We start from the raw sequence: 12,984 nt of genomic DNA, 5'->3' as shown, positions 1-12,984 counted from the left end.
CTTTCAGAAATCATCCCCCTCCCCCTGCCATCCTCCCCACCCCCTTCCCTGATGGGCAGAATCCAGCTGTCCTTCCCCTTCACCACCAGTGGAAGTTTCCTGAGGCCTCACCAGAAGCAGATGCTGGTGTCATGCTTCTTGTACAGCCTGCAGAATCATGTGTCAAATAAACCTCTTTATAAATTATCCAGCCTCAAGTATTTTTTTATAGCCACACAAACGCACTGTCACATTTCCAAAACCACCAAATTCAGATGTTTGACCTTGTCTACACAGGTGAGCCCTACATCCACCTGGAATCGCACTAGCCTGTCAAAAAGAAAGCCATTTAATAAGCGTATTAAAAATAAGCATCAACCGTGGGTTCCACCTAATATAAACTGATGTTTAAAACATAAATTCTGTAATTATTTGGAGATTACAAAATGCTATTGGTTTCCTGGATTTTGTTTAGTTTGTTAAACAAAAACACTTAAAATTTACCGACACTTGTAAGACTGGTTTATCTTTGAGGTAATTTGGCTTTTGTTTTTTTCCTTAACATAGAAGGAATCTGAAAGAGAACAATTGATAGAGACTTAATGAACTTGAAAGAGAACTGAAGGTATTGGCATTTTTCCAGACTGAGTGATTGCTTTCACAGGAAACGCTGCCTCCTGAAGGAAGGGCGTGCCCCGGTCTTGGCTGCCTGCCTGGTGGTCAATTCACTGCCCTGTACCTGTTGATGTGCAAGAAAGTGGCTGGCAGGAAACTGCTGCCGGTGTGCTTAGTGGACTCGAAACGGAAGAAACAAGCAGCGGAGAGAAAGTTACTTTTTCTGCCGGGCTGCGTGTTTAACCGATTTGTCTAAGAAAAGAAGGATGGAGGGCCCGGCGCGGTGGCTCACGCCTGTAATCCCAGCACTTTGGGAGGCCGAGGCGGGCGGATTTGGCTAACACGGTGAAACCCCGTCTCTACCAAAAACACAAAAAATTAGCCGGGCGTGGTGGCGGGCGCCTGTAGTCCCAGCTCCTCGGGAGGCTGAGGCAGGAGAATCGCTTGAACCCGGAAGGCGGAGGTTGCAGTGAGCCGAGATCGCGCCAACGCACTCCAGCCTGGGCGACAGAGCGAGACTCCGTTTCAAAAAAAAAAAAAGAGAGAGAGAGAGAAAAGAAGGATGGGGGTGGGGAGGGAATGAGGGAGTGGGGAGGAGAATGGTGCTCCCCATTCACGCAGCCGGTGTGGCTCGGAGGTGGCTTGGAAGTTTACACACTTGAGCTCTATCGATTCTGAAACGTCCCGATACATCTTGAAGTGTGGGGAGCAGGGAGCCGCGCTAGGCAGCGGCCAACGTGGTGGAGTCCCCGGGCCCAGACTCTTGCGGGAGGGGGCTCTGCTCCCTCCAGGCCCCGGCCGCTCCTGCCTGGCCCCGGGGACCCCGCTCTTCCTCGGACTTCGACGACGGACTCCTCTGCCCGGACATGCCCCGCCACAAGTGACCAGGGCCAGGCACCCCCGCCGTGTCCCCCTCTCTCCCTGCCCCCTCCCGGTGCCAGGCGCGCTTTTCCCCAGGCAGGACCGCGATGGGGACTCACCTGCAGCAGGACCCCGACGACGACAAACTTGAGGGTCTTGTGGACCCGGAGCCCAGGGCTGGCTCCCTGCGCCGACCTGGGTCCTACGACGCGCCCTGCCCGGGCCTGGGCACTGGGTCCCTGCTGTCCCATAGAGGTAGGGAGCGCTCCTCGGCCCCCGCCCCGCGGTTCAATCCTCCCCGCGGAAGAGCCCCACACTTTGCTGGGTGTGGCTGTGGCTGCCTCTGTCCCACTCGCTGCGCTCCCCGGATTCGGAGTCACTGCCAGGAACGCGCCCAGCTTTACTCCAGCTGGTGGTGGCGCCATCCTGCCAGGTCAATCTAAGAAGCAGCGTGCTTGGCTGTGATAAGACAGAAGTTCGCATTCGGAGTTCAGGGCACCCCTGACCCCGCCCCCTTTTCGGGGCACCTGCGGCTCCTGTTGGCCAACCCTGAACTTCCTTCCTCTGTGACTGCCCTCGCCGCCCTCGCCGCCCTCAGCTTCTGTTCCTCAAACACGGCCGCCGCGTGGATGCTGCTGCATTCAGAGTCGTTTTGCTACTGTCAAAACGACTGGTCCCAGCGCGAGGCTTCTCGGTCGGGAGTCGACCTCAGTCTCTCCGTGGCCGGATTCCTGGCGACTAGCAGGCACTCGGTGGACGGATGGGTAGCGGAATGAAGGGCACAGAGGCCGCCACCGCGGAATCTGGCCTCTAAGAGGCTTCTACGGCCTCTTCCGTCACTACCGGGCGAGTGATTCATCCTGCCTTTTTTTTTTTTTTTTTAAATGGAGTCTAGCTCTGTCGCCTAGCTGGAGTGCAGTGGCCCGATCTCGGCTCACTGCAACCTCCGCCTCCCGGGTTCAAGCGATTTTCCTGCCTCAGCCTCCTGAGTAACTGGGATTACAGGCGCCCGCCACCACGCCCAGCTAAGTTTTGTATTTTTAGTAGAGACGAGGTTTCACTGTTTTGGCCAGGCTGGTCTCGAACTCCTGACCTCGTGATCCGCCCTCCTTGGCCACCCAAAGTGCTGGGATTACAAGCGTGAGCCACCGAGCCTGGCGCATCCTGCTATTGGTCTCAGGTTTCCATGCCAGTGAAATGTCACCTCAACTCCACTGTCCCTGGTGTCAGGCAAGCCCGAGGGACCCAATTCTGCCTTTCCTCTGGATTTTCCTAACCTGTTAAGAGTCTTGAGAGTTCTTAAACCATGGAGGACTACCTGGTGCATGACAGGGATGCGACTTGGCGGCAGTCCCACGTGGAGGCAGGTCCTTTCCAGCAGTTCCTCCGCACCCAGCGCTTCGCGGGCCCAGGGAGCGGAAAATCAGCCTCCCGAAAGCCAGGCGAGTCACGGTCCTGCCTGCGAAGGGCTCCCAGGGCGACCTTGGGGCTGAGGAGTGGGTAAGAGAAAGGGGACGCTGATTGATATTCATTTTTCTCCATATTTTACCGAGTTCCGGTACTATTTGTTGAAAAGACTTTCTTTTCGGCCGGGCGCGGTGGCTCACACCTGTAATCCCAGCACTTTGGGAGGCCAATGTGGGCGGATCACGAGGTCAGGAGTTTGAGACCAGCCTGACCAGCATGTGTAAACCCTGTCTCTACTAAAAATACAAAAGAAACGAAATTGGCCGGGCATGGTGGCGCATGCCTGTAATCCCAGCCACTCAGGAGGCTGAGGCAGGAGAACTGCTTGAACCCAGGAGGTGGAAGTTGCAGTGAGCAGAGATCGAGCCACTGCACTCCAGCCTGAGCAACAGAGGGACTCTCCGTCTAAAAAAAAAAAAAAAGAAAAGAAAAAGAAATTTTATCCTTTGACACCAATAGCTACAGCACACAGTAAACACTCCCTAACTGCTAGTCAGATAAAAATAAAACCTCCCACTAAAAGTTCTGTTTCACTCAATTCCTTTTATTCAATCCATCATGTTCATAATACAGGAAATAAACAGAATTGAAGGGAGAAATTTACACTACTGTAATAATAGTTGGAGACTTCAATTGTCTCACTTTCAAAAATAGAACAATCAGAATGAAGATAAATAAGGACGTAGAGTACTTGGACATCACTATATACTAATGGAAACTAAAAGACATAAAAAACAGTTCACCACAAACAGAAGCATTCAATTTTTCTCAAAGATACATGGAATATTCTCCAGGATAAACCATAAGTTAGACCACAGAGTAATTCTTTATAAATTTAAAATAACTGAAATTAAAACTTCTGATCACAATATGACACTAGAAATCAACATCAGAAGGAAAAGAGTAAACTCACACATGTAGAAATCAAGCTTTTAAATAACCAACGAGTCAAAGAGGATCTCATATGAGAAATTAGAAAAGATCTGGAGATAAGTGAAGCAAAAACCACAACATACTAAAACTTCCGGGATGCAGTAAAAGCAGTGCTAAGAGAACATGTTATCATGGTAAATGCTTATATCAAAGAGGAAAAAAGATCTAAAATAAACAGTGTACACATTAAGAAACTAGAAAAGGAAGAATAAACTAAATCCAAGGTAGCGGAACAAAGGAAATTTTAAAAAATAGAGGAGAGATTATTTTTAAAAAGAGAATACAAAAACAGTAAAGAAAATAAGCCCAAAAGTTGATTCTTTGAAAAGATTAACAAAATGGAGAAATCTTCGACTTAATTTATTAAAAAATAAAAATCCTCAAATTACTAAAATCAGAAATAAAAGTGGGACATTATTACTGATTCTATAGCAATAAAAAGGGTTAGGAGACAGTACTATGAAAAACTGTATGCCAAAAAACACAATTATCTAGCTAAAATGAACAAATTTGTAGAAACACACAACCTACCAGTACTGATAAGAAACAGAAGATGAGAACAGACATAACTGGAAGGAGATTGAATCAACAATCAAAAACTTCCCTGGACCAGATTTGTGTCCGACCAAATATTTAAAGAAAAATTGGCTGGGCACGGTGGCTCACGCCTGTAGTTCCAGCACTTTAAGAGGCCGAGGTGGGCAGATCACAAGGTCAGGAGATCCAGACCATCCTGGCCAACATGGTGAAACCCCGTTTCTACTAAAAATACAAAAATTAGCTGGGTGTGGTGGTGCATGCCTATAGTCCCAGCAACTCGGGAGGCTAAGTCAGGAGAATCGCTTGAACCCAGCAGGCGGAGGTTGCAGTGAGCAGAGATTGCACCATTGCACTCCAGCCTGGCGACAGAGAGGGACTCTGTCTCAAAAAAGAAAAAAAAAGAAAAGAAAAAAAGAAAAATCAACACCAAATTTTCTCAAAGATGTGAAAAGGAGGGAACTCTTCCTAAATGATTCTGTGAAGCCAACACTGTCCTTACACCAAAGTCAGGCAAAGATACCACAAGAAAGAAAACTACAGACCAATATCCCTTATACATTTTGCTGCAAAAATCTTCAACAAAATAATAACAAACTAAATCTAACATTCATCGATTTTTATTTATTATTTATTTATTAAAGACAGTCTTGCTCTGTCACCACGCTGGAGAGCAGTGGTTTGATCATAGCTCACTTCAGCCTTGAACTCCTGGGCTCAAGTTATCCCCTTGCCTCAGCCTCCCAAGTTACTGGGACTACAGCTGCATGTCACCATGCCTAGCTAATTTCTTGTTTTTTTGTAGAAATGGAGTCTTGCTATGTTGCCCAGGCTAGTCTCAAACTCTTGGACTCAAGCAGTCCACCTGCCTTGGCCTCCCAAAGTGCTGAGATTATAGATGTGAGCCTCCATGCCTGACTCTGAATCAAACATTTTAAAAAAAGTTATACACCGGTCGGGCATGGTGGCTCACGCCTATAATCCCAGCACTTTGGGAGGCTGAGGCAGGTGGATCACCTGAGGTCAGGAGTTCAAGACCAGCCTAGCCAACATGGCAAAACCCTACCTCTACTGAAAATACAAAAATTAGGCCGAGGGCAGTGGCTCACACCTGTAATCCCAGCACTTTGAGAGGCCAAGGCTGGCGGATCACCTGAGGTCAGGAGTTCGAGACCAGCCTGACCAACATGGAGAAACCCCATCTCTACTAAAAATACAAAATTAACTGGGCCCGGTGTCACGCACCTGTAATCCTAGCTACACGGGAGGCTGAAGCAGGAGAATCACTTGAACCCAGGAGGCGGAGGTTGTGGTGGCCAAGATCGCGCCATTGCACTCCAGCCTGGGCAACAGGAGTGAAACTACATCTCAAAAAAAAAAAGAAAATTAGCCGGGCTTGGTGGCGGGTGCCTGTAATACCAGCTACTGAGGAGGCTGAGGCAGGAGAATCACTTGAACCTGGGAGGGGGAGGTTGCAGTGAACTGAGATTGTGCCACTGCACTCCAGCCTGGGCAACAAGAGTGAGAATCCATCTCAGAAAACACAAACAAACAAAAACGGATTATACACCATAATCAAATGGGATTTATTGCCGGAATGCTGACATGGTTCAACATATGAAAATCAAAGTAATACAGCACATTAACAGAATGAAGGATAGAAACCACATGATCCTCATCTCTTTTTGTTTGTTTGTTTTTGTTTTTGAGACAGCATTTCACTTTGTTGCCCAGGCTGGAGTGCAAAGGCTTGATCATAGCTCATTGCAGCCTGCACCTCCTGGGCTCAGGCAATTCTCCTACCTCAGTTTCCCCAGGAGTTGGGACTTATAGGTGTGCCACCATGCTCGGCCTTTTTTTTTTTTTTTTTTTTTTTAGCATAGACAAGGTCTCCTTGTTGCCCCTACTCATCTCAATTGATGCAGAAAAAGCATTTGACAGAATTCAATACTGTCTTATGATGAAAATACTCAACATACTAGGAATAGAAGGAAACTATATAGGCCGGGCGCGGTGGCTCAAGCCTGTAATCCCAGCACTTTGGGAGGCCGAGACGGGCGGATCACGAGGTCAGGAGATCGAGACCATCCTGGCTAACACAGTGAAACCCCGTCTCTACTAAAAATACAAAAAAAAAACTTAGCCGGGCGAGGTGGCAGGCGCCTGTAGTCCCAGCTACTCGGGAGGCTGAGGCAGGAGAATGGCGTGAACCCGGGAGGCGGAGCTTGCAGTGAGCTGAGATCCGGCCACTGCACTCCAGCCTGGGTGACAGAGCTAGACTCCGTCTCAAAAAAAAAAAAAAAAAAAAAAAGAAGGAAACTATATAGACATAATAAAAAAAATTTGAAAAATGAAAACTAACATAAGGATGAAAGACTAAAAGATTTTTGTCTAAGATTAGGATCAAGACATGGATGCCTACTTTCACCACTTCTATTCAAAATAGTACAAGAAGTCTTAGAGCAATTATGCCAGAAAGAGAAACATGCTCATTCAGATTTGAAAGGAAGACATAAAATTATCTGTTTGCAGATGCCATGATCTTATACATAGAAAACCCTGAAGATTTCACAAAAATCTGCTAGAATGAATAAACAAATTTGGAAAAAGTTGCAGAAAAAAATCAATACACAAAAATCAGTTCCTTTTCTATTCACCAACAATAAACAATCTGAAAAGAAAAGAAAGCAATTCCATTTACAAAGGTATGAAAAAAATGCTTAGGAATAGACTTCATCAACAAGGCAAATAACTTGTACACTGAAAACTACAAAATGTTCCTGAAAGAAATTAAAGAAAACATCAATAAATGGAAGGACAGTCTGTGTTCATGGATTGGAAGACTTAATATTAAGATGCCAACACTACTCAAAGCAATCTACAGATTCAATGTGATCACGATCAAAATCCCAATGATGTATTTTTGCAGAAATAGAAAGATCCGTCCTAAAATTTACATGGAATCTCAAGAACTCTAAGCAGCCAAAACAACCTTGAAAAAGAAGAACAAAGCCGGAGGATTCATACTTCCTGTTTTCAAAACTTAACCACAGGCCGGGCGAGGTGGCTCAAGCCTGTAATCCCAGCACTTTGGGAGGCCGAGATGGGCAGATCACGAGGTCAGGAGATTGAGATCATCCTGGCTAACCCGGTGAAACACCGTCTCTACTAAAAAAAAATAAAAAACTAGCCAGGCGAGGTGGTGGGCGCCTGTAGTCCCAGCTACTCAGGAGGCTGAGGCAGGAAAATGGCGCAAACCCAGGAGGCGGAGCTTGCAGTGAGCTGAGATCCGGCCACTGCACTCCAGCCTGGGCGACAGAGCGAGACTCCGTCTCAAAAAAAAAAAAAAAAACCTTAACCACAAGCTATAAGAATCAAAGTAGTGTGCTACTGGCAGAAAGACAGACATATAGACCAATGGAATCATATAGAGTGCTCAAAATTAAACCCTCACAAATATGGTCAAATGATTTTTGATACAGATCTCATAACCACTTGTGTTTGGCCATATTTGCATTGCTATATGGGTAATTTATAAGGAACGGTTTAATTAGCTCATAGTTCTGCAGACTGTACAAGCATAGCACTGGCATCTACTTGGCTTCTGGTGCAGCCTTAGGGAGGTTTTATTCATGGGGGAAGGTGAAGTGAGAGCAGGCACATTATATGGTGAGAGTAGAGCAAGAGAGAAAGGAGATAGATGCTATACCCTTTGAAACAACTAGATCTTGCATGAACTAACTGAGCAAGAACTCACTTATCACCATGGGGATGGTGCTAAACCATTTGCATTAGTCTGTTCTCATGCTGCTAATAAAGACATACCCAAGATGGGGTAATTTATAAAGGAAAGAGGTTTAATTGACTCACAGTTCCACATGGCTGAGGAGACCTCGCAATCATGGCAGAAGGCAAAGGAGAGGCACATGCACATCCTTTTTTTTTCTTTTTTTTCTTTTTTTTAGACAGAGTCTTGCTCTGTCACCCAGTCTGGAGCGCAGTGGCACGATCTCAGCTCACTGTAAGCTCCGCCTCCTGGGTTCACCATTCTCCTGCCTTAGCCTCCCAAGTAGCTGGGATTACAGTTACCTGCCACCATGCCTGGCTTATTTTTTGTATTTTTAGTAAAGAGGATTTATACCATGTTAGCCAGGATGGTCTCGATCTCCCAACCTTGTGATTCGCCCACCTCGTCCTCCCAAAGTGCTGGGATCACAGGCGTGAGCCACTACACCCAGCCGCAAAGGCACATCTTACATGGCAGTAGGCAAGGAGAAGTGCAGAGCAAAGAGGCGGAAAAGCCCTGTATAAACCATCAGATCTCATGAGAACTCACCATCATGAGAACAGCATGAGGGTAACCACCCCCGTGATTAAACTACCTCTCACTACAAATCAAGATGAGATTTGGGTGGGGACACAGCTAAACCATATCATTCTACTGGCCCCTTCCAAATTTCATGTCCTCACATTTCAAAACATAATCATGCCCTGGCAACAGTCTTAACTCATTTCAGCATTAAATCAGAAGTCCAAGTCCAAAGTCTCATCTGGAACAAAGCAAGTTCCTTCTACCTATGAGCCTGTAAAATTAAAAGCTAGCTAGTTACTTCCTAAGTACAATGGGGGTATAGGCATTTAGTAAATATACCCATTCCAAATGGGAGACATTGGCCAAAACAAAGGGGCCAGAGGCCCCATGCAAGTCCGAAATCCAATAGGGCTGTCATTAAACCTTAAAGTTTCAAAATTATCTCCTTTGACTCAATGTCTCACATCCAGGTCATGCTGATGCAAGAGGTGGGTTCCCATGGCCTTGGGCAGCTCTGCCCCTGTGGCTTTGCAAGGTACACCCCCTTGTTCTGGTTGCTTTCACAGGCTGGTGTTGAGTGTCTGTGGCTTTTCCAGGTGCACAGTGCAAGCTGTCGGTGGATCTACCATTCTGGGGTCTGAAGGATGGTGGCCCTCTTCTCATGTATTCACTATGCAGTTCCCCTATTCTGTATGGGAGCTCTGACCCCACATTTCCCTTCTGCACTGCCCTAGCAGAGGTTCTCCATGAGGACTCCACCCTGCAACACACTTCTGCCTGGACGTCCAGGCATTTCCATACATCCTCTGAAATCTAGGCAGAGGTTTCCAAACCTCAATTCTTGTCTTCTGCACACCTGCAGTACCAACACCATGTGGAAGCTGGCAAGGCTTGGGGCTTGCACCCTCTGAAGCCATGACTCATGCTGTACATTGGCCCCCTTTAGCCATGGCTGGAGTGGCTGGGATGCAGGGCACCAAGTCCCAAGGCTGCAAACAGCAGGGGGACCCTGGGCCTGGTCCAGGAAACCGATTTTTCCTCCTAGACCTCCAGGTCTGTGATGGGAGAGGCTGCCGTGAAGACCTCTGATACGCCCTGCACACATAAAGACATTTTCCCCATGGTCTTGGTGATTAACATTTGGCTCCTCATTACTTATGCAACTTCCTGCAGCCAGCTTGAATTTCTTCTCAGAAAATGAGATTTTCTTTTCTATTGAAATGTCAGTCTGCAAATTTCCCAAACTTCTGTGCTCTACTTCCTCTTGAACGCTTTGTCACTTGGAAATTTCTTCATCCAGATACCCTAAATAATGACTCTCAAGTTCAAAGTTTCACAAATCTCTAGGGCAGTGGCAAAATGACGCCAGTCTCTTTGCATAGCAAGAGTGACCTTTACTCCAGTTCTCATCAAGTTTCTCATCTCCATCTGAGACCACCTTTGCCTGGACTTCATTATCCATGTATCACTATCAGCATTTTGGTCAAAGCTATTCAACAAGTCTCTAGGAAGTTACAAACTTTCCCACATCTTCCTGTCTTCTTCTGGCCCTCAAAACTGTTTCAACCTATGCCTGTTACCCACTTCCAAAGTCAATTCCACATTTCTGGCTATCCTTTGTGAAAGAAAGATATCTTGGGCCCCCCAAATCACCAAGCTAAAGTGAAAATTCAAGCTGGGAACTGCTTAGGGCAGAACCTGCCTCCCATCCTATTCAAAGTTATCCCTCTGCTTACTGAGGTAAAATGCATATCTGATTGTCTCCTTTGGAAAGGCTAATTGGAAACTCAGAATAATGCAACTGTTTGTCTCCCACCTATCTGTGACCTGGAAGCCCCCTGTGATGGTTAATACTGGGTGTCCAGTTGATTGTATTGAAGGATACAAAGTATTCATCCTGGTGTGTCTGTGTGGGTGTTGCCAAAAAAGATTAACATTTGAGTCAGTGGGCTGCTGAAGGCAGATCCACCCTTAATCTGGTGGGCACAATCTGATCAGCAGCCAGCCAATATAAAGCAGTCGGAAAAACATGAGCAGGAGAGATGGGCCTAGCCTCCCAGCCTACATCTTTCTCCTGTGCTGGATGCTTCCTGCCCTTGAACATGAACATCAGACTCCAAGTTCTTCAGTTTTGGGACTCGGACTGACTCTCCTTGCTCCTCAGCTTGCATACAGCCTATTGTGGGACTTGTGATCGTGTAAGTTAATACTTAGTAAACTCCTCTTTATATATATCCTATTAGTTCTGTCCCTCTAAGAGAACCCTAATACATCCCTTTTCCACTTTGAGTTTTCCTGCCTTTGCTTCAACTTGTCCTACCTTTCCAGACCAAATCAATGTACTTCTTACATATATCCATGGATATCTCATGTCTCCCTAAAATGTGTAAAACCAAGCCGTGCCCTGACCACTTTGGGCACATGTCATCAGGCCTTCCTGAGTCTGTTTCATGGGTGCACATCTTCAGCTTTGGCAAAATAAACTTTTTTTTTTTTTTTTTTTTTTTTTTTTTTGCGATGGAGTCTTGCTCTGTTGCCCAGACTGGAGTGCAGTGGTGTGATCTCCGCTCACTGAAAGCTCCGCCTCTCAGGTTCATGCCATTCTCCTGCCTCAGCCTCCCGAGTAGCTGGGACTATAGGCGCCCACCACCACGCCCAGCTAATTTTTTGTATTTTTAGTAGAGATGGAGTTTCACCGTGTTATCCAGGATGGTCTCGATCTCCTGACCTTGTGATCTGCCCACCTCAGCCTCCCAAAGTGCTGGAATTACAAGCGTGAGCCACCACACCCAGCCAGCAAAATAAACTTTCTAAATTAACTGAGACCTGTCTCAGATTTTCTGGGTCCATATTTAATAACCATAAAGGGATTCTGAGTGGACATGCTCCTCACCTTTGACAAATCTAGCCTTTGACAAGCTAGATTTGACAAACACCTATTGGTGCTTGGTACTAGCATGAGCTTACTTTATGGCTCAAACCAATGGGACAATTTGCTGAAGTCTGAGAGCAATGCACCCTCCACCACAGCCCGCTCCCCCCAACCCCGCCGCCCACCAAGAGAATACCCAAATTTGGTCGAAATCTGAAGTTTATTTTATTTTTTTGTTGTACAACTCTTTTTTTTTTTTTTTGGAGTTTTACTTGCTTCCAACAAGAAAGGCAAGTTTTCCTTTTCCTTGCTTCCATGATGATGGAAGATAGGTAACTCCGTTATGGAGTTTGAGCTCACTTCCAACAGGGAAGGTGAGTTTGTTGTTGTTGTTGTTGTTGTTTTGTTTGTTTTTCTGCTTCTAGGATGATAGAGAGTGGTCTACAGCCTGAGATCCATCCCTAGATAAGCAAGTGAATTGGGGTTTATCTTGGCTAAAGTTAAGATTAACAACCAGCTGGTCTTTATTTCTCCTTACCATTAGCATGCTCAGGAATTATACAAGTTGTGAGACTGTTTGTTTTGCTTAAGTTTTTTGTTGTTGTTGATGTTTGTTTGTTTCTGTTTTGTTGTTTCATACTTTTCTCCCATTGGGTTTGACCAACTCTATCCAACTCGACCAAATCCGAAGGAAAGTTCCAAATTATGGGGAACAACGCCTCTGAAATGGCTAAATTCCCATACACAAAAAAAGGTGGTATAGTGAGGGGGGAAAAACGGTCAACAAAAGAGAAAAAAAAATTTTTTATTTTGACTACTTAAGGGATTTTATTTACATAACAAGGCCACCTTTTTGCTAGCCAGGCCAAACTGAAAGCAATGGCTGTCCCCCACTCTGCAGTTCAATAGCTAAGTTTCTGCCTTTTTTTCCCCCCTATTCATGACAGCCAAGGTTTTGTTCCTAAATCAAGTCCTTTCTGGTTTGATACTTGGTACTTCTTTTTTTTTTTTGAGATGGAGTTTCGCTCTTGTTGTCCAGGCTGGAGTGCAATGGTGTGATCTCGGCTCACCACAACCTCCACCTCCCGGGTTCAAGCAATTCTCCTACCTCAGCCTCCCGAGTAGCTGGGATTACAGGCATGAGCCACCACACCTGGCTAATTTTGTATTTCTTAGTAGAGACGGAGTTTCTCCATGTTGGTCAAGCTGGTCTTGAACTGCTGACCTCAGGTGATCCCCCAGCCTCGGCCTCCCAAAGTGTTGGGATTACAGGCGTGAGCCACTGTGTCCGACCAATACTTGGTACTTCTGAAATAGCAGCAATTTGTCCTAGCTGAAATATAATAATAAAATTTTGAATTTTTGTTGTTGTTATTTTTGTTTTTGTTTTTAGATGGAGTCTCGCTCT

The 12,984-nt window shown here is 46.0% G+C and overlaps 1 protein-coding gene across 1 annotated transcript in view; it reads right to left on the bottom strand.

Moving 5' to 3' along the window:
* The window catches only part of LOC105482149 (TNF receptor superfamily member 10a), a 33,547-nt gene extending 31,326 nt beyond the window's left edge, over window positions 1-2,221 (bottom strand). The window contains exon 1 of the mRNA XM_071068496.1: window positions 1,575-2,221. Within this exon, the coding sequence (XP_070924597.1) occupies window positions 1,575-1,880 (306 nt within the window). The 5' untranslated portion in view covers window positions 1,881-2,221. The remainder of the gene's footprint in view (window positions 1-1,574) is intronic.
* Between the last annotated feature and the right edge of the window lie 10,763 nt (window positions 2,222-12,984).

Source organism: Macaca nemestrina, chromosome 8, assembly GCF_043159975.1.
Source record: "Macaca nemestrina isolate mMacNem1 chromosome 8, mMacNem.hap1, whole genome shotgun sequence".
In the NCBI taxonomy this organism is placed as follows: domain Eukaryota; kingdom Metazoa; phylum Chordata; class Mammalia; order Primates; family Cercopithecidae; genus Macaca; species Macaca nemestrina.
The sequence above is the reverse complement of the archived record's forward strand: the minus strand, read 5'-3'. Positions and strand labels throughout refer to the sequence as shown.